The sequence below is a fragment of the Lotus japonicus genome, chromosome 2, assembly GCF_012489685.1.
Source record: "Lotus japonicus ecotype B-129 chromosome 2, LjGifu_v1.2".
Lineage (NCBI taxonomy): Eukaryota > Viridiplantae > Streptophyta > Magnoliopsida > Fabales > Fabaceae > Lotus > Lotus japonicus.
Genome location: NC_080042.1, coordinates 74,364,666 through 74,387,025, shown reverse-complemented (window position 1 = coordinate 74,387,025; position 22,360 = coordinate 74,364,666). Strand labels below are relative to the sequence as shown.

The window sequence follows — 22,360 nt, the reverse complement described above, 5'->3', positions numbered from 1 at the left end:
CATTTGTGATAGAGTTGACCGAACCAGAATTTTAAGAATATTAACCATTTTATGAAGATAATTGATGTTACTTTTTACTTTTTCTTATCTAAAATGGTAACCTTCAATGCTAGACTCCAGTGTGAAGAAGGATTATCCAGGGAACAGCTCAAAAGGAATTTAGTGGTAGAGTGCTTTGACATGGAAAGTCCTGCTATCATGAGATATCGGTTATGCACTGTTTACATAAGTATACTGAGCCAACACTATATTTTAATGAAAAGATTAGTTTAGAACTTGAGTTTCTTGGCGTTTCCCGTGGTTTAATATTGTATATTCAAATCAAGACAGAGCACTGTTGCTCCCTGTAGACCATTATTAGAGGAGAAATTAAAGCATCAATTAAAAAACAAAAATCAACTCCTGCATTAAGCTCATGAAGACTATTTGTATCCATGATACAATTCATGTGCTAGGGAGATTTTCTCAAATAGTATAATAAACTAAAAAGCACCATGAACTGGAACAATTTTGCATACAAACACAAATAACCAGCAGGATCAGCAAAAATACATCAAAATAGTTGAGAAAACAAAAACAAACCAATTAGGATGGACATGATGAAATAAAAGTTTAACCACAATGCTGTAATGTAAGCTCAACTCAGCATACAGTCGAGAGCAGAAAACATTACATTTATTAGAAGTTCTGATGGGTTTGAATACAGTAATCTAACTTCTTGACTGTTTGGCAAGCTTGAACCATTCAGTGTGGAAAGAGCCCTCCATATCAATCCTTTCATATGTATGAGCACCAAAGTAGTCTCGTTGAGCTTGAACCAAGTTAGCCGGCAATCTATCCCTTCGGTAGGTGTCAAAATAAGCAAGACTAGCAGACATACCTGGAGTGCTGATACCGGAATTGATAGCAAGGCACACAACTCTTCTCCAAGCAGATTGACGATCAATTATTTCCTTGGCGAATTCCGGATCCACAAGAAGGTTTGCCAGTTCAGGGTTTCTGTCATATGCCTTCTTGATTCTGTCCAAGAATATTGCTCTTATGATGCAACCCCCTTTCCAGATTCTAGCAAGCTCACCCAACTTCAGATCCCAGCCCTTTTCAATACTCTTTGCACGGATCAGATTCATTCCCTGTGCATAACTGCAGATTTTCGCTGCATAAAGAGCCTTCCTAACATCATCAATCAACTTCTTCTTGTCAACAGGTTGATCTGTCAAGATCTCATCAAAGCCACCTGATTTGAAGACTTTCGCAGCTTCAACTCTTTCCTCCTTCAATCCACTAAGGAATCTACCATCCAAAGAAGCTTCAATAGTTGGAGCAGCAACTGATAATTCAGCAGCTTGCTGGACAGTCCACTTACCAGTACCCTTCATGCCGGTTTTGTCGAGAACCTTGTCAACCAGATGTCCATCACCTTTATCATCCTTAATTCCAAAAATATCTGCAGTGATTTCAATCAGGAAACTCAGAAGTTCTCCCTTGTTCCATTCTGAGAAGACACTTTGTAGTTCCTCATTTGACAACTTTCCAACTGACTTCAACACATCATAAGCCTCTGCAATCAGTTGCATGTCACCGTATTCAATTCCATTATGAATCATCTTCACAAAATTACCAGATCCACCTTCACCAATATAAGTCACACATGGACCACTGTCAGGGACTTGAGCTGCCACCTTGAGAAGAATGTCTTCTATGTTTTTGTAAGCCTCAAATGAACCACCAGGCATCAAAGAGGGACCATGGCGAGCGCCCTCCTCGCCACCTGAAACTCCCATCCCAAGATAGAGAAGGCCCAATTCAGCCATAGCTTTCTCTCTTCTCTCGGTGTTCTCATACCACTCATTACCTCCATCAATTATACAATCACCCTTTTCCAAGTATGCGGATAGGGTCTTAATGGTCTGGTCAACTGGTGACCCAGCCTTAACAAGCATTATGACGACCCTGGGTTTTTGAATGGATTGAACAAAAGATTCAGGGTCATGGTAGCCATACACAGGAAGATTTCCTTCTTTTTTTGCTCGTTCGACAGTCTCATCAACCTTGGATGTGGTTCGGTTATAAACAGAAATGGGAAAGCCCTTATCAGCAATGTTGAGAGCAAGGTTTTGGCCCATCACAGCCAATCCAGCAAGGCCAATTCTTGTAGGGTTTGGAGGTTGCGCCATGATTTATTTCCTGTTCATGTTCGAGAATTCACATGTAAAAAAACATAGGATGAGCTTCTAGTTTCTGAAGGAAAACAAAAGCTCTGAACTACAATAAATTAAGACAATTGGAACTTGATTGGGGGCATCAACAGACCATGAATAAGAACCTCTATAAAGTACACTTTGTATTACCTATACAAAAACATATTCCAAGAATAAAGACAGGGGAAAAGAGAAGTCCTCTAATTCTAAAATTCAGAGACAAAAAGGTATTATGATTGATTACTAGACTTTGCCCTCAGAAAGTGAGATTTCCAAATGGTCAGAGATATAGAGTCAAAATACTAGAATTCCTTCACCTAGTAATGGAGTTAAGGTGTGTAAAGTTCACCCAACAAAGATAATTTGCTCTTTACCTATCCAAAAGATAAGTATCAAGTATCAACTATCAACCTCAACTACCAAACAAGTTTATAGTTTCCTTCCAAGATTTGCACATATCAAACAAGGGCAAGGCTTCAAAGCAGGCAAAAAATAAAAAAACACAACAATCCAATATGCTAATTGCAATCAAACACACTAGTTTTTCATCTACAACCACAACTCCATTATTCTGTTTTTAATTTTAAAATCAAATATTACTACTATATAGTGTAATCTAACAAATCAAACATTGCAAGAAGAAACTACATCCACTGCATTCAAACAAGCACTACCAAGACCATGCCCAACAAACTGATCCCATCATCAAAACCATTAATCAGAAAGAAATTAGAAAAGAAATCCAGATCAGCAACAAAACAACAGTAAAAGATGCAGGTAAAGTTCAATTATCACAAATAATACACCACAAACTCAATAGTCAATAGTGACTCATGTACATAAAAAGAACCAGACTTTCGAAAGGCAAACCTGGTTTGTAAATGAAATTGAAGAAAATTGAGATCTGGGTATGCCAGAGAATGTAGTATGCATATATAAAAGGAGCAATAAGTACAGAATTATTATTATATAATATGTAAGTACAGTGAACGCTACAATTTGCTATTGGATACACCAACCGCAGCCACCAACCTTTTTGGACAAAGAAAAAGAAGCACTTTCGTATGAAATCAGCGGGTCAATGTTGTGTAGCAAAAAATTGGGGTAGGTGGAGATGCTCCAAGGAATCAAGCAAGGTCTTTGGTTTCAATTTCAATGGTAGAGGTAGCTCACGAGTGATCTCACCAGTCTTTGTTTTATATTAACGTTATTAGGTAAAAACATAAGCAACAAGTGAATGGCCAGTTTGCTCAATAATATTTTAATGGTGCGTCTTATTAGACTTTAAGGGACCGTTTGGTGGACATGATAAACACACAAGATATGATAACTGCTTTAATATGTTGTTTGTTACACCAACAAGATAAGATAACATTATCATATCTCTTATTCTATCTTGTCTATCATGTGTAAAAGTTACCTGATGAGAGAGTTATGATAGAAATTATCTTGACAAGATATGATAGCCGCTCATGAATATTATGAATTTTTTATTTTAAAGAAAAATTTGATACATTTTTCATTGTTTATATCATATTCAATCAATATTTGTCCACCTCAAACGTAGGATATGATAAGAATCTATCTTGCTCTTATCATATCATGTCCTTATCTAATCATTTATCATATCATGTTCTTATCATATCTTTTTTTTGGTACATCGGAAAGATAAATTGCGCCCGCCAAAATTCGATCCATGGACCTCCCCTACCCAACTCATATGTCCTCCAACTCCTACCACTTAAGCTATCCTATAGGACATTCTTATCGTATCTTGACCACTAAACGAGCCCTAGATTGAGCAAAATCTTAATTAAAAATCCATGGCAAGTGGCAACCCATCACTATTTAATATTTATGCTTATGATTCATTGAGTTGGGTGATGTAGCATGTCTAATAATACCGGTGGCTTTTAGGGCAGTGCGCCTTGGGTCTTGCACCACACAAGAGTAAAAATCACCATGATAGTGGATATTGATTGCATATTGATAAAAATATTAAAAATATGATATTACAATTTAGTCCTCATCTCAGACCTGGATAGTGGATTCCCTCAAGTAAGAAAACAAAGGCCTGAATGACTGATAGGGGAGCTTGATGGAGGCAAAAGAAGAGGGAGATGTGATGGCGGTGCTCGGCTCGGAGGTACTCGACGAAGGTCGGAGGTGAAGAGGAGAAGATTAGAAAGAGGTGAAAAATGAAAATGGTGCTTTAATGTCGAAACAAAAAGAATTGCAATATATTAAAAAACCAGAAAATAAGGTCCAACTGGTAACTAGTAACACATCTTGATCATGACATAAAATCCAACTGCTCTAAAAAGTGACTTCATATGTTCATGTAATCAATAGTGTTTGAACAAGGATGTTGGCTTGCGTGGGGGAGAAAAGAGTAGGAAAGTACCTCAGAATCTTTAGGGGAAGAGGAAATGGGAAAAGAAGTTAGGCCATAAGGATGAAAACATCCATCAAATTTCAAATACATCCACTAGACACACTGAGTGGTAACTGGTAAGAGAATTTTGTATTCTATCCTATCCAATGTTGTTTGCAGCACAGCACAGCCTCCACAACAATAGGGCATGCAAGGTTTTACTTTTCATAGGTAAGACCTGGAAGCTAACAAACATTACATAAAAGTAAAAGAGGTCTTGCGTGGGGCTAGCAGAATGGAATGGAACTGGATAATAGCACAAGAAAAAGATATCTTCTATCTGAAGTTATTTCACATGTCTTGGTAATTCTGTAAAAGGTAGCAGCATGTGGCACATAGATCACATGGTGCTGGAGGTTGCAGGCTTGCAACAACAACAACCAGCTACTTATCGTGTAGGAGAGAAAACGAGGGAGATATCAAAGATTATACATAAGCTACTTAACCTAGTATTTGCTCAGTAACAGGTTGCTGCAGTTAGGCAAGATATCTTCATTTTCTAAAGGAGTGCAGAGGGAAGGTTGATATATCACATGTCATTTCCAGTTACCTTATGAGAGTAGAGATGATAATGTGCTTATGGATCTTCCATATTTGGGGTAGAGAAACAGCTTCTTTATGCATTTTTAACTTTTAAAAAAAATCACACTGCATGTTGTTTGGTAAACCAGAACTAGGCAGTGAAAGTGAAACTGCTGATTTCAGCAAAACAATAAAATCAATAAGTATCTGTTAATTATGCAGAAAGGGCAACTTTGTGCTATAAAGCTCTCACCATGCACGGGTCTAGGGAAAAGTAGACCCACTGGAGGATCTATAGTAACCAACCTTATATTTGCAATGACCTGATTCCACAACTCTGAGCAAGAGCAACTCTAACCATTGAGCTAGGCTCCCCTTCTAAACATCCATATGTAAACAGAAAAAGAAAGAAAATCTCAGTTCTCATTTCCTGTTAGGTTCTTTTGAGATCCCAAATCAGTCTTTTTTTTGGCACTATTGACATCTGCATGAAGCGTCTGGCTCAGTACAAAATGGTATCAACCTCAATGCCGAAAGGGTACTGGGTACGTTTGTATATCAAAATGGGCATTTTACTATAAGTTCAACAACATCTTCCTCCCTTCATTTCAGTGCATAGCACCAACATTACTCACTGAGAGAGGAAATTCGAAGAAAGACGCGGGGGCAATAAACAGAGCATCATAGGCTATTTGCAATAGGGCATTATTGAAGTCACCAATTCCTCACCATCGGAGGATGAGCTCTGAAGCTGGGTTCTGTTTTCTGAGGGAATGCTAATCCTTATTTGCTCCACAGAAAGCATGATTCTCAGTTATTAACTGAAAGTGAAGACATCCAAGAGGCAATGCCTAAGAACATGGTAACCAACCTTATGCATGGTATAAAAAGAAGCTGTGTTCAATGTTCATCACTTGAAAGTAGAGATTGGTGTCTCATTCAAGAAAGTTCCCTAGAGTCATTTATGCAACACCGCATACTGTATATTCAAGTAACTGAAGCATTTATATTCAAACAAAATACGACATGATACCATATTCACTGTAAGAAGAATATATTACAGAAAAAAGAGATTCCAAATAATACAAAATTTAAAAATAGATTGACAGAAGAAAACAAAACAAATGTAGATATCAATTTAAAAGAACCCCTCTACAGAACCATCTACTAAATATTCCTGAAAAATGAACTGTCCAATCCATTCATGAATGTCATATTCCTTAAAACAAAGCATTCCCAAAAAACTAAGCCACAAAAACTACCTATCTCAAAGTTGTAAGAATAAAAATCCCTGGTTGAAAATGCAGTATACATCAACCAGATGCAACAAATCCCTGCAGTGCAGACAATGTACGCTTCCACATGGCCTTTCCTTATGATAAGGGCATGCCCAGAAACATATAAAAAATAGCATGTACGAGGAGGTGTGTTGAATAAATAATTAAATAGTAGTGCCTTCTCATTTATTAGAGTCATGAACTACCATTAGAAATAAAATACGTGATACATATGCTCCGAACTATATAAGGAGAAAAATACAAAAAACTATTTCGTGTACAATTTCCAAATTCAGTTTGTCAAAATTATTGTTTAGCATCTGAAAATTATCAACAATGAAATTCTCAGATGGCACTCCCAGTTTAGAAGAAACGTGATGGCAACACAACTTCTATGTGACAAGCAACATTTAACTTGAGATGCCCTATACTGAAAGGATATGGTAAACCACAATGGACATGCCATCTCAAGCTAATACTATAACAGCAGTGTGTTAATCTCAACTACAAGCCAAAATTGCACATCTGAACAAACTCCATATCATTGTCCACATATTTGGTCCAGAGATTTTTGTATTGATTCAAAGCAATATCAAGCCAAGGTTTCATGTTTCCATTGTAATGAATGACTGCAGCATTGTTGATCTCATCCATGCTAATACTGGGATTGTACCCTAATCCAAGCACATGCCATGATTTGTCCAATGACTTGGTTGTGGAGTAGAAGGTGATCAAACCAGGTGAAAGCGTCCCTGATTTCCACAAAGTTTGGTCTTCATTCTGACATCATAATCAATACAAACAAGATTTGTGACTTCAGCTTTACATTAATCCATTTAGCAATTGTACAAAGGAACATATTAAGTATTATTCAGGCAATTGTTTCAGCAAATTAATAGCTTCAAAGAAGGAAATTAACATAGTATACCACTATGATACTAATAAGAAAAAGTTACATGTTATAAGTACAAGCCGAAGAAATTTACCTTGTTCTGCCAATAATGGTAATTTTCTGTGCATTTTTCACGCCTCCAAGCCTCAAGATCAAATATATTCATACCATAGGCCCAAGCACAAGTTTTCGGATTGAAGCTATCCTTAATTAAAGGATGAGAGAAATTCAAGTACTGGGCATACCGGTGGAAAGAGCCAAAACAGATCTCAACAGCACCATTCACCTTCCCATCCAAATCAATCTTCCACAAACCTGTTAAGTCTTTTTGAACCACAACATCATCATCCAAAAGTAAGATGTGATGCAAATTAGGGTACATCTGTGGCAAATAAAACCGAAGGTGATCCAACATGGACAAGTACTTAGCACTTTTAAATTTCATGTCATGTGCATCATCTGTACCATTTTCAGCTGGATTCTCAAAGTAACGCTGATGGATTTTTGCTGATTCAAGTTGCCTCAGTACTGGTACATATGATGAATTTAAGAACGTGAATTCTTCTACTGACTTTATCTCTAAAAACGCGCCCCCTTCAACTGGCCTGATCTTAAACCAAACCTTCATTGCTGCAACATTCATCCTGTTTGTAACTATATGAAAAACATGCTTCCATGGCTCTACTGCATTCTTCACCACAGATCTCACCACCACAGATACAGCAATCACATTATCCGAGAATATTGCATAATGATACAAATTAGGATCTTCAAACTCTGGCTTAGATTCCTCATCCCTATATTTCTCCGGATTTGAAATCTTCTCACCCATCAGCCTCATAGCCAAACAATGCAAGCTCTTGGGAACTGATTTGGCAGAAATCAAGCTAGCCAGTGCCCCATTCTTCTTTGCCTTTGAAAGTGACTCATGAACAGCAAAAATAGTATCCTTCAACTTCTGAATCTTCAACTGATTATCATAATTCTCTTTTGCCTCAACAATCATCATCCTTGCAATCTTCACCCTATCCTTAATCTCCTTCTCAAACTGCCTCAGCACATCCTCATCAATCGGACCATCCGACTCAAACAACGAAGCGCGATACGTCGGCTTCAATGAAATGTCCGAAAAATTATGCGCCAACTCATCAAACATCTTCAACTGCCTAGAAATATCAAGCTTGAGCTTCCTAGCATAAGCAGCATAAGCATTCACTAGTGTTATGTGATCCTTAGCTTGCTGGTGAATCAAATCCACCCTGGTCCTAAGAGGGTCAGATTTCAATGCCAAAAATGTTCGATGCACGTATGCATTACCAGTCGTGGGAAGATCCTGCGTTACACAGGGTTCAATTCATTCAATTTATCAAATTATCATGTGGATTATGCTTCAAACTGAATCTACAATAATGGGTCGTTTCCAAAATACTAACTTGCAAATGGGATTGAATCAAAATTAAGTCTTTGCAACATAACACAAAAAAAAAAACATGAAAACAGAGGAACTTACAGAGTCATCGTTTGGTGTGGATGGATTTGTGGAGAAGAGGACTGAAAGGGTGGCTATGAAAAGGAGAGAAAACATGGCAGAGATGAAGATCCGGAACGAGAAGAAGCCACGGAAGGTAGATCCACCTCTGCCTCCTCTCGCAGCAACTGCCATTGGATCTTGAACTTAGCACACCAAAAAAACTGTTGATTTTGCCAATTGTGAAGAGAAGTGTGAGATCCAAGAATGAAGAATCTGAGTTATCAAATGAGTTGAATATTGGAAAGTGGGATTGGCATGGTATTTTTGGATAGGTGAGTGAGTGGAAGGAGGATGGGGACAAGATGGCGGTGAACTGAGTGCAATGAATGCAATGAAATGAATGAATATGAATGAATGCAGTGTAGTACAGATTTGTATAGTGTGTTTGGTTTGGGTGTTGATGACAGATAGTGCAGTGTGCACAGAATGTGAAAAGGTGGGCTAGTTAATGTTCTGATCTGAGCTGAGCCTCAATCCAGAACAGCTATGGGCTCCATTTCCCTTCTTTCACTCTTTTTTTCTTTGCAAATTTTTCTCTTCTTTATTAATTCATTATATGGTTGTTTTTTTTAAGGGGTCTTTGGATTAAATTGGTTCAACTTTGATGCTAGAAAAAAATTTCTTTACCTTTGTTATTTCTTTATTAAATCATTTGCGCGAGATCGCAAATTGCATTGACCTCTCATTTATTCTTAATTAAATATAAATTTCCTTTATTTTATTAGCGATATTGTATTGGTTTATCTTTAGGTTCTGCATGGCTTTCCTGAAAATTTATTATTATTACTTTCGTTACAAAAATGGTAGAACAGAGAGAAAACACATCTAAACTATCGAGAAAGATGTTAGTAGTAGGTCTGTTCCGGTATGGAACCGCAGACTAAGGCTAACCAATATCGAGAGCAAGCGAGAGTAAACAAAGTGAGTAAAATGCGTGAAAATGATAGGATCCCTGCCGCTTGGGTGGTCCTTCTTTATTTATAGTTGGGTTTTGATCCGGCTGGATCATGGGTTACCCGGCCCATTTAATACATGATTCGGTCAGCCTAAGTAATATACATATTTATCAGCCCATACCAGACCACAAGCCCTCAAGACACTAAGGCTTAGTATAAGGCGAAAGTGTCTTTGATAAGCCCTCAACAATTTACATCACATAAAATGTCAATAAAGGCGTGTAAATTCAAATATTTATAAATCTTAACTAACACATAATGAATATCATCTTTGCACGCTGAACCAATCTTGTCACATCCACTCAGCTGTCACTTCACATGCCTTTACCGTGGAAGATTTCGAAATCATTATTACTTTACCTGCTTTAAGTTCATCAAGTAGATCTTCTGCATATTTTTGGGAACTTGATACTACAATACTATCATATATATTGAAATTCCACTAACACAATCATCAAAGCTGCAATAAATGTAATAAAGTGTTATAAATTTAAACGAAAAATTATACCTCCTCCTGAAACGCACCTAGTCTCGAAACGTCACGTCCTTAGACTATAATACCCCTCACCACTTCTCCCTTAACAAATCACATCCCTTCAAATTCAAAAAATTTCAGACCAACGTATCCCTTTGGTCCAAACGTCAGAACTTTTGCCTCGAACACAGCCCACACGCGAGGACACGCGTCCCTTTACTCACCATTCAATTCACCTTTTCATCTCCCCTCCCCCTTTCTATATAAGATCCGAAATTCTTACCCTTCTCTCACACTCTCATTTTCACTTTTCTTACCCTTATCATCCTCTCCATCCACAACGGTATGAATTTTTCTATTTTCTCCACCAAGTTTGCTTAACGTTCGACGACCCCACTGCATTCATCACCAAAATCCCAGAAATCGCTCAAACTTCTCTCCTTCGCAGGTAAACCTCATCCTCTTCTCCTTTCTAATTTCTACATTTCTTTTTTGTTTTTAAAACTTTAGCCTCACATGAACAACTTACTCTACTAAACCCAGAAACTCAACACAATGTTCTACCTTTCTAGCCAGAAAATCAAAATTTGACATTTCCACCCAGAAATTCAAACTACTTTTTCTCTTGTTCTCACACTTTGAAACTCTTCCATTCAGGAATCCTTTGAAAATGACTACCAAACGTACTCGTAAGGAAGCTTCTGCCTCCACCATTCCATCTCCTGCTGATTCTCTATGGGTTTCTAGTAAAATTAAAAAATAATTTTCTAAGATTTGCACCCCAAAAGTTGTCATCGACTTAGTCACTAAATATAATTTTAGGAAAGATGACCTAGATGCCCACCTGGACATAATTCCCTGCGCCCCTGATGAACCATGTTGTTTCGGGAAAACAGATGGTCAAGGGCGAAACTTTACCTACTTATTCGAAAGTCTGTTCTCCGATCTAAAGTATGATTTGCCATTCTCTGATTTTACTTGCTCGGTTCTAACCCTTTTGAACGTTGCCCCCACTCAACTCCATGGTAATGCCTGGGCTTACTTAAAAGCTTTTGAAGTCCTGTGTCAAACCTTACACATCATACCTACCAGCAACAAATTTTTTTACTTCTTTGAAACATGCGGACGAAATGTGAAGGGCGAATATGTCTCACTCGCCACCGCTAGGGGTCTAGGATTGTTCACCCTGTATAAAAGCCATTACAAACACTTCAAAGGTAAATTTTTCAAACTTCGCGAATCTGATGCTTGCAAAGACATATTTTACTTTGCCGATGGAAGCCCAAAATTTCCTTTCTATTGGACGAACCAATACGAGAGCATCATCAAAATTCCCGATGATGCTCTTACCCCCGAGGAATTAGTAGACTGCAAATTTCTATCTGGCCTAGGCTTAAACCTTACAGATTTTATGGTTGCTCTCTCTAAAAATGCAGTTGAAAAATATGTTGGTAAGGCATTCTAACCTGTTTCGCCCCTTCCTTAAATTACATAAGAAGACTTTACCAAGTTCTAACTCTTGCTCACTCTTTTGCAGGAACAATGGCTCACCTAACTGAAGAAGACATCCTTCGATTTTGCCGCGTGGAAGCCCAAAATTTCCTTTCTATTGGACGAACCAATACGAGAGCATCATCAAAATTCCCGATGATGCTCTTACCCCCGAGGAATTAGTAGACTGCAAATTTCTATCTGGCCTAGGCTTAAACCTTACAGATTTTATGGTTGCTCTCTCTAAAAATGCAGTTGAAAAATATGTTGGTAAGGCATTCTAACCTGTTTCGCCCCTTCCTTAAATTACATAAGAAGACTTTACCAAGTTCTAACTCTTGCTCACTCTTTTGCAGGAACAATGGCTCGCCTAACTGAAGAAGACATCCTTCGATTTCGCCGCGAACAACAGGCTGCTCGCGAAAAAAGGAACCCCGCGAAGTCGGTGGACGAACATGCCACCAGCCACTCTGGTACTGAATCAGGCCGCCCCGCAAAAAAGAAAAAGAAGAATGAAGATCCTACCTCTATCAAAAGCAAAGCCTCGAACCAAACCTCACTGGAGAAGTTCATGGGCAAAGGCGAATCTGCGTTGGCGAACAAAGGCTGTTCATCAAGCACCCCACCCGTTTGCTGGAAAAACTTGCTGAAAGAGTTTGAGGAATTATCCTCGGATGATGTAACTTCAATTTGGGACTCCAAAATTGATTTCAACTCCCTGGTGGAAACAAATCTGGTGTTCGAGGCGGACCGTGATAAGATGAGGAAACTAGGTTTGAAGGAAGCTTGTCAAGCCATGATGACAAAGGGCTTGGAGATTGCTGCTATCTCCAAGATGATCGACCTTGAATCAGCCGGATTCGATGGTCTTGCTTCAGCCAAACTTGTTGAAGAGAAGGAAAAAGAAATTGGAAAAATGAAAGCTACACTCAAGTTGCTGGACAAGTCGAACAAGGCGAATGAAAAGAAAGCCGCGGATTTGGCTTTAGAGTTGGAAAAAATGAAGAAAACCTCTGATGAAAACAATGCTACCCTCCAAACCTTGAATGAGGAAAATGAAAAAATCAAGGCTGACTGCGCTCAATTGACTACTGTGCATAATCAAATGCTTGAAGAAAATTCTCAGATGAAAACCGAAATCGCTGACTTGAAAATTTCCGTTCTGGATCAGTTTGAAGCTGGATTTTCTAAAGCACTTACTCAAGTCACTTTCCTTAATCCTGGCCTGGCGATCAACTTGACGGGAACAGACCCTTACGCCCGCATTGTTAATGGCAAATTGATCGGCCCGGATAACGCGGATGAGGAAAGAGTTGATGAAGAAGAAGAAAAAGAGGAAGAAGAAAACCAAGAAGATGATGAAGGAAATGTCAACAACAAAGAAGGAGGTGGCGAAACTATCTGAATGATCTAGGCTCTGAGTTTGTTAGCCCCTTCTCTTTCAACCGACAATGTAAAAGGCTACAGGCCTCTTTTGCTTTAAATTACTCAACGCTCCTTACCTTATGTAACAATTTCCTTTATCATAATGAAATTTTCTTCAGTATTCACATGAGTGCCTTCTATCTAATTGTTTCGCCCAATCAACTATAATAACTTCTGAAATTGTCATAACTTCTATAATAACACTATCCCTTACTCACCCAAACAACTATCACAATAACTAATTCTATAACTAAGCATATCCTTACTTAGTCACCTGGATTATCATATGACTCAAAAAATATAAGCATAACTTTACCTAGTTATTCAAGTTATCATATAACTTCAAAATATAACTTAACATAAATAACGTTTACTAACCTTTCACCCGAATCGGTCCGCCTTCGTCATTTAATTGAACTCGTTACTCTCACATTTTACTGTACATAGTAAAATACTCTTGAATAGATCTCTTTAAATGTTATAAAATTTAAACTTAATCAACTACTTTGGAATCATAAGGCCTTTGTGTATATAACTTAGTCAAATTTTCATTTTTGACATAGTTATTATTCATGGAAATCAAAGTCAACATATTTAATTTCATTAGTATGCTCGCGTGGAGACTTGTGCTTAGTTTGGACAAGCTTAAATCCAATTTAAGACTGTGCTTATGAATTCGTGGCCGGATGCTCTTGTTTTAAGAGACTTACTTTTTTCTCAATTGTCTGACGTCGCCCAATTGATAGACCTTAGTTGATAAGTTTCCGCTATGGGTAAAAGAAATAAGTAAAATGATAAGCCCTTGATCATTTTAAAAAAGGTTATGCCTCGTTAAAAACTCTCCCGCCTGGGGTAGAGAAAAGAGTGCACACCTGTTATTCATTAATAATTGATGCCTCGTTAAAAACTCTCCCGCCTGGGGTAGAGAAAAGAGTGCATCAAATCTAGTCTTACACAACAAACATAGTCTTAAACGATACAACCAACAAACGTAGACTTCAACACACACAAACTGAAACAACGAAACACAGTCTTGGACAAACATACACTGAAACAAACTGTACAACACAAAACAAACCGAACGAACCACCCTGCACTTCAACTGTAATAATAACGGAGATGCTGTGCATTCCAAGCCCTTAGGACCCTTCGCCCCGATAACTCCTCCAAATGATACGCCCCTTGACCAAGCTCTCGCAGAATCCTGTAAGGTCCTTCCCAATTAGGTGATAACTTCGAATCATCAGGCCCCTTTGCCTTCCTACGCAGAACCAAATCACCAACTTTCATTTGCCTCGGAACCACTCTAGAATTGTATCGCCTTTCCGACCTTTGTTTTACCATTGCCTGCCTCAAACGAACCTCTGCTTGCGTTTCCTCTGCTAAATTGAGATCAACCACTCTATTCATGTCGTTCTGCTCTTCATTATAAGTTGCCACCCTGAAAGTTACATCTTGTAATTCTGCTGGTATCATTGCATCTACCCCGTAAGTCAACTTAAAAGGTGATTCGCCAGTGGTTGATTGAGGAGTAGTATTGTACGCCCAAATGACCGTGATCAACTCTTCAGCCCATAATCCATTAGCTTCGCCTAGACGCTTCCTAATTCCATTGAGAATGACTTTATTCGCTGACTCCACTTGTCCATTTGTCTGAGGGTGCTCAACTGAGGCGAAACGCATCTCAATTCCCATTCCTGCACAAAAATCCTTCACACTCCTGCTTGTAAACTGTGTTCCATTGTCTGAGACAATAGTTGCTGGAACGCCAAATCTGCAAACCAATTTTCTCCAATAAAACTTTTTGACTTTTTCTGCTGTTATTTTCGCCATTGATTCCGCCTCAATCCACTTAGTGAAATAGTCCACCGCCACCAAAATAAATCTGATTTGAGAACCTGCTGGAGTGAACGGTCCCAGAATATCTACTCCCCACATTGCAAATGGCCACGATGAACTCATTGAGCTAAGAGTCTCAGGCGGCGCCTTATGTAAATCTGCATAAATTTGACATTTACCACACTTCTTCACATATTCCATACAATCCCCTCGTAAAGTTGGCCAATAGAACCCTGCTCTGAGCACTTTCGCCGCCAAAGATCTTCCCCCTACATGACTTGCACACACACCTTCGTGAACTTCAAACATGATTCTTTCCGCCTCATCCTTAGAGACAAATCTCAATAAAGGAACTCCAATCCCTCTTCTGTACAATTGATCGCCCAACAATGTGTAACGACTTGCCTCGCGAATTTGATCCTTAGAGAATGTCAACACATCAGAGCCTTCTGCCTCCAAACACTGTTTGATACGCCCCATCCAATCTGAATTCGCTAAAGTTAACACCATCATTGTCTCATCTTCTTCGATACTTGGGCTGCTTAAAACTTCCTGGATGACTGACTTATTATTTCCCGGCTTCTTGGTGCTTGCTAACTTTGATAGAATATCTGCCCTTGTATTCTCCTCCCACGGAACATAATTGACCTGCACTGTGCCTATCTGCTTTATCAATCCCTGAGCTTTCAATAAATACTTAGCCAGCTGTGCGTCCCTCGCCTGATATTCACCCTGAATTTGCCTGGAAACTACCTGAGAATCTGTTTTAATCATTATGCTCTTGACCCCCATCTCGATCGCCAACTTCAAACCTGCAATTATAGCTTCATACTCTGCCTGATTATTGCTTGCTTTAAAGTCAAACTTGAGTGACTGCTCAACTGTCACGCCACCTGGTCCTTCTAAGATTATTCCAGCTCCACTTCCCTTGACATTAGACGAACCATCTACAGACAAACTCCATTCGCCAACTTCCATATTTTTCTCACTGGAAGACATTTCATTAACAAAATCCACCAATACCTGTGCTTTAACCAGACCTTTCCTGTCAAAAGTGATCTCAAATTCTGACAATTCAACAGCCCAGGAAACCATTCTTCCAGCCAGATCAGGCTTTTGCAAAACTTGGCGAAGTGGCAAATCTGTTTTTACCACAATTAGAAAGCCTTGAAAATAAGGTCTTAATTTCCTGGCGGATATGATTAGAGCTAATGCAGCCTTTTCAATTTTTTGGTATCTAACTTCAGCTCCTTGAAGAGCATGACTCACAAAATATATGATCCTCATATCATCCTTATTTTCTTGCAACAAAACTGAACTAACTGCATTATCAGAGATGGAAATAAACATTGATAATGAAATACCTGGAACTGGTTTGGCTAAATTTGGTGGCTTGGATAAATGATCCTTCAAACTTTGGAATGCCCTCTCACATTCTTCAGTCCACTGAAAAGTTTTGTTCTTCCTTAAGCATTGAAAAAATGGTGCTGATTTTTCCCCAGAACACGGAAGAAACCTGGACAAAGCTGCTATTCTTCCTGTTAACTTCTGCACATCTTTAACTGAGGTTGGACTCTGCATATCGAGTATCGCCTTACACTTATCAGGGTTCGCCTCAATTCCTCTCCTTGTGATCATGAAACCCAAAAACTTTCCGCTTTGAATTCCAAACGAACACTTTTCCGGATTAAGTCTCATGTTATGCTTTCTTAGTTCACCAAAAGCTTCTTCAAGATCAGAACAATGCGCCACCATTTCCTCTGACTTGACCACCATGTCGTCTACATAAATCTCCATGTTCCGCCCCACCTGCTTGTCAAACACCTTATCCATCAACCTTTGGTATGTTGCTCCCGCATTCTTCAGCCCAAACGGCATAGTCTGATAGCAATAGTTCGCCTGATTTGTCATGAAAGCTGTTTTCTCCTCGTCAGGCTGATACATTCTTATTTGATGATACCCTGAGTATGCATCCATGAGGCTAAGCATTCCGAATCCAGATGCCCTATCCACAAGCTTATCAATATTCGGTAAAGGATAAGAATCCTTAGGACAGTGCTTGTTCAAATCTGTATAATCTGTGCACATTCGCCACTTGCCATTAGCCTTCTTCACCATAACAACATTCGCCAACCAAGTTGAATACTTTACTTCCCTAATGAATCCAGCTTCCAGTAACTTATTTGTTTCCACCTTTACAGCCTCTGCCTTTTCTTCGCCCATCTTTCTTTTAAACTGAACAATAGGTTTCGCCCCAGGATTTAAAGCCAATTTGTGACATATAAATTCCGAATCGATTCCTGGTAAATCTCTTGCACTCCATGCGAACAAATCCATATTCTCAGATAACAATTTTACCAACCTGTTTTCCTGACTTGTAGTTAAATTGACACCAACTTTCAAGTTTCGCTCACCAATTTGGATCGCCTTAGTTTCCTCTTCTGATTTCATCTTGTGCTCACTGAATCCTTCTCGAGGATCCAAAATAATTTCTGACTGTTCTAAATCCACCTCATAGACTCGATGCCCCTCTTTCACTGCTTTCTTACCCATGTGCCCATACTGCTTAAAACTTTCTGAATAACACTTTCGAGCAACCATTTGATCAGCCTTTAAAATTCCAACTCCTCCTTTGCTCAATGGATACTTCGCCGTTAAATGTCTTGTAGAAATGATCGCCCCCAATCTGTTTAGTGATGGCCTCCCAATGAGTACATTGTACGGTGAAGTACACTTTACTACCAAAAACTTAATAGCAAATGCCTCCGCATTCTTCCCTTCTCCAAAGACAGTCTTCAATTCCACATATCCTCGAACAAATACTTTTTCTCCAGAAAAACCCACTAAAGAACCATCATAAGGCAACAAATCAGATTCATTTAGCCCCAATTTTTCAAAAGCGTCACCATAAATCAAATCCGCCGAGCTTCCTTGATCCAGAAGTACCCTCTCAATTTCATAATCAGCAATCCTCAGCATTACAACAATTGGATCGTCTTCGTGAGGCTGTACTCCCTCAAAATCTCGCACAGTAAACGTTATATCGGGTTGATTGGTTGCCCAACTTCCCCAATCGTTAGAGTAAACAGCATTAATGGAGTGAACGTACCTCTTACGAGCTGAATTAGTCATTCCTCCGCCACGAAATCCACCAAAAATAGAATGAATTCGCCCCTTTGCTTTTCCATCTGACTGTCTATCTTGACCATCGCCCTCAATCTCTTTTCCATCTTCGGTTCGTCTTGTTGAAGTTCCTGCTTCATCTGAATTGCTTCGCCCCTCAAGCTGCTTCATATACCCAGCCTTTATCAATTTATCAATCTCCTTCTTCAAAATAAAACAGTCATCAGTATTATGCCCTGAAATCCTATGATACTCGCACAACTTCTTCTTATCCACGTAACCCGTTGACGGCTTTGGCTGCCGTGGAAAACGAATAACATTCGCCTCCAAACACGTGTGCAAAGCTTCAGTCAAATTAACCGCCAAAGGTACTGCACGGTCATTTTGGTTCCGAGTCCACGTCATCGAATGTCCTGGCCCACGCACTCCATACGGTTGAGCACGATTTTTGAAATTAGAACGGTTATCTAATCGGCCGTCATAACGGTTACGATTATTATACCCTGCGTTGCCACGTTCGGTCCATCCATTCGAATATTGATCTGTAACCGCTCCTTTTCTCGCCTCGAACTGCTGTTTCTGTCCAGTTACCACCGCATTTGGGCGGTTATTCTTGATCCGATCACTTTGCTCCTCTCTAATGTATCCTTGAACCCTTTCGCGTAGGTGCACCATTGTTTCCACCGGTTTCCTGCTTAAATTACCGTTTAGACCGCCCGGCCTCAAACCCAATTTAAAGGCTGCAATGCAAATTTCTGACATCTTATCCTCCAAATGAACAGATAGTTGATTGAAACGCCCCATATAAGATTGCAAAGTCTCATTTACTCCCTGCCGAATGTTGAATAATGTCGCCGGAGTCACTTTTTGTGCACGAATGGTAGAAAACTGAGACAAGAATTTTGTAGATAACTCTGTGAAATTGACGATTGACCTTGACGGTAGAGTTGTAAACCAAATCATCGCCGATTTCTTAAAAGTTGACGGTAACATTTTGCACTTCAACGCGTCTGATGCGCCTACAATGACCATTTTCGTGTTGAAATACACCAAATGGTCCTTTGGATCTGAATCGCCATAGTAAGAATCAAGCTTCAACGTCTTCAAATTGTCTGGGACGACAGTGTTCGCTATTTCCTCTGTGAAAGGTTGAAAGTCCACCACCGTCTCAGCCATTCTTCGATCGCCCTCTCGTAAACCCTGAGTCTGATTAAGATCAGTAAGTTGATTTTGCAACTGCTGATTATGTTGACGAAGTTCATTGAGATCGTCCATGATCCGCTGAAGAACATCGGGAGGAACATCATTTTGTTGAACATGATTCCTCTCTCCGTTCGCCCCGGATCGAGTCACCATCGTGATGAAAAACGAAGCCTAGGAAAGTATCCTTGGGCCCCACGGTGGGCGCCAATGTTCCGGTATGGAACCGCAGACTAAGGCTAACCAATATCGAGAGCAAGCGAGAGTAAACAAAGTGAGTAAAATGCGTGAAAATGATAGGATCCCTGCCGCTTGGGCGGTCCTTCTTTATTTATAGTTGGGTTTTGATCCGGCTGGATCATGGGTTACCCGACCCATTTAATACATGATTCGGTCAGCCTAAGTAATATACATATTGATCAGCCCATACCAGACCAAGGTCGGAGAAAGATTAACCTTGGCCTTGCTCGGTTAAGATATTTTCAACCCTAAGACTAGGAGGTTTATGTATATGTCATGTAGAATGTTGTATGTGCAATTAAGGGTCGCATAGATACGGCATATTCTAGTCATTGCATGTCACGTCACTCCTCTAGTGACACAAGCAAAATTGTTAGTTTTTGACAAAATGATTCAAAGTGCAACGCCAAACAAAGTGAGACACCTAAATCGGTCGTTTTAAAATATGAGGACCTACTTCACAGAGCTTCAATAGTAGGAGGATAAAAAAGGCAATGAAGCCTTCATTCCACCATACTCCCATCTATTTTTCATTTTTTCAATCATAAAAATACCAAATAAGTATAATCTTATTTTGATTTGTGAAAATTCTTCCTTTCAAGTTTTTTTAAACCACAACTATTATCCATTGAGATAATCTTGTTTAAGTCGAATAAGACCTTTATGGACGATAAAATTCATTCTACCAAGTATTTAACATAAGTTAGAATAATACTATGTCTACAAAAAGAGCATGAGCTTTCAGATTAATATATGTTATGAGCTTTCAGTAAAAAAAATAATAATACTATGTCAGTTAATCTACATATTTAGTGGTGAAAAATTCTTTCAAATGAATAAAATAAATTCTATTGTGAAATATCCATATAAATATAATTTCATTTTATTATCTTCTAGTTACTATTTAACATTCAAATTTAAACTCAATTTAAGTGATGATGTGTAGACATACAATTTTAGAGTGAGATATCCATTATACACTAGATATAAAACCCGTGCGTTGCACGGGTATTGGTTTTAATTAGAATATTTATCAACATTATATAAAAATTATGATAGTTTAAATAAAAATAAGAAATAGATATTAAATATTTTTTACTTATAAATTATAATAAAATAAAATAATTGTGTTAAAACATTTTATAATGAGTATTAGAGTTTTCTTTGTGTAAATAAGTAATACTATTCAAATTTAATAATTAGCATTGAAATGATTTTAACAATTTAGAAATGTATATATTTAATCATACAATAAATTATGAAGTGAATTTAAAATATTTTAAATTCATTATTAAGTTTTAATATCACCAAATAAATTATAAGAACATTTTCTTATACGTTTTATCAGCAATTAATTAACTTTAACTTTGATAATTACAATAAATTATAGTTTTAATAGTCGAAAATATTATTTAGTAAATTTTTTTATCTGTAATTTTTTTCTCTGTTATGCGTCTTTTTTAAGTTGATTTTTTTACTAATATATAATAGATCCAAAAATTATATTTAAATAAATTTCTTTAAAAAACACACACACGTCATACTTAATAATGTTAATTTAAAAAAAATTATAAATTATTTATTAATAAATTATAGCGGCATTTTTGAATTTTAAAACTATTTTTCTTAATTTTTCATTAATAAAATTAATTAATTTTAAGTATAAATAAAGTTTTCCATATAAAGATATTATTTAATAAAAGTTTATTCTAAAAATATCATCTTGTGTATACTCTATACACTTTTAATGTATATAAAAGACTATTCTAAATTACTTAAATAATTATACTATATAAATTTTTTATGTATGTAAAATAAAACAAAACAACATTATAGTCAATATTAAACAACACATGTAACTATTAAAAAAATTCTAAGTATATCTTTACGAAAAGAATTTAATCATTTACTAATTATGATATTTTATATATTTATTTTATATAAAATATATTACTCTATATAAATTTAATTATTTTCTCAACTTGAGGTCAATAATTAATATTTTAACTACATATAGAAATTTATTTTAGATTTTAATTAAATGTATAGGAAATGAAGATAAATAAGTTTATAAATATATTATTTAATGTTGGTAGTTCAATAGTTTTTTGACATTACAATTTATTCAGTTTTAATTTTATTATTTAATATATTTATTGGAAATGAAATTCTTTATTTTTAATGTATTTTAATATAGAGGTAGGAATTACTTGATGTATTTAATGCAAAAAAGCTCAAGTCTCCTTTACATATATATATAGATATGCATTTGTAGTGATTATAAACATCGGAAAATTAGTGGTAATCGCTGCGTATGTATATTGAATGTCGGTTGAAATTATATGCATATCACATTTTCGGTTAGATGATTATTGTCGGTGATCATTTGTTACCTTCTGACTTTTATACATTTATATATTTATTTGTGGGCTAACAGTGGCTAAGGCCAAGCCTATTCAGACTTTCCACTACTTGCTTTCTTTATTTTTTTTATGTTTTCATGTTTTATCACCAAACTATTACCTCGCAGAGAATTCCTGCCTAATTTTTGGATGTTAGTTATCTTGTTCAGATGTTGCTCACTCTTAGATAAAAAAATGTTAAGAGTGAGTTGATATTTTTGTGCACTGTGTACTCTCATATTTGCATTAGAGCCTAATAGTTTTTTTATTTTTTTCCTTAAAAGCATTTGTTGCCCCTTATGTTTCAGGTTTGTGCAATTGACACCCCCTATCTATTTTCGTCCATGTTTGT

The 22,360-nt window shown here is 37.5% G+C and overlaps 2 protein-coding genes across 3 annotated transcripts; both read right to left on the bottom strand.

Annotated features, from left to right (window-relative positions):
• Nucleotides 1–495: 495 nt before the first annotated feature.
• On the bottom strand, nucleotides 496–3,439 carry LOC130739506 (6-phosphogluconate dehydrogenase, decarboxylating 2-like). Of its 2 annotated transcripts, none has more exons than XM_057591813.1 (2): nucleotides 3,234–3,439; nucleotides 496–2,187 (listed from the first exon to the last, which is right to left on the bottom strand). In XM_057591813.1, exon 2 carries the CDS (start codon nucleotides 2,175–2,177, stop codon nucleotides 711–713), a length of 1,467 nt encoding a protein of 488 aa, XP_057447796.1. In that variant the 5' UTR covers nucleotides 2,178–2,187; nucleotides 3,234–3,439; the 3' UTR covers nucleotides 496–710. The 2 variants fall into 2 exon arrangements, with proteins under 2 accessions (XP_057447796.1, XP_057447795.1); XM_057591812.1 differs by lacking the exon at nucleotides 3,234–3,439 and adding an exon at nucleotides 3,072–3,225.
• Nucleotides 3,440–6,586: 3,147 nt separating this feature from the next.
• LOC130739504 (probable galacturonosyltransferase 9) lies at nucleotides 6,587–9,321 on the bottom strand. The gene is made up of 3 exons (XM_057591811.1): nucleotides 8,837–9,321; nucleotides 7,421–8,659; nucleotides 6,587–7,214 (listed from the first exon to the last, which is right to left on the bottom strand). The coding sequence occupies exons 1-3, from the start codon at nucleotides 8,987–8,989 to the stop codon at nucleotides 6,939–6,941; spliced, it is 1,668 nt and encodes a 555-aa protein (XP_057447794.1). The 5' UTR covers nucleotides 8,990–9,321; the 3' UTR covers nucleotides 6,587–6,938.
• Nucleotides 9,322–22,360: the final 13,039 nt, after the last annotated feature.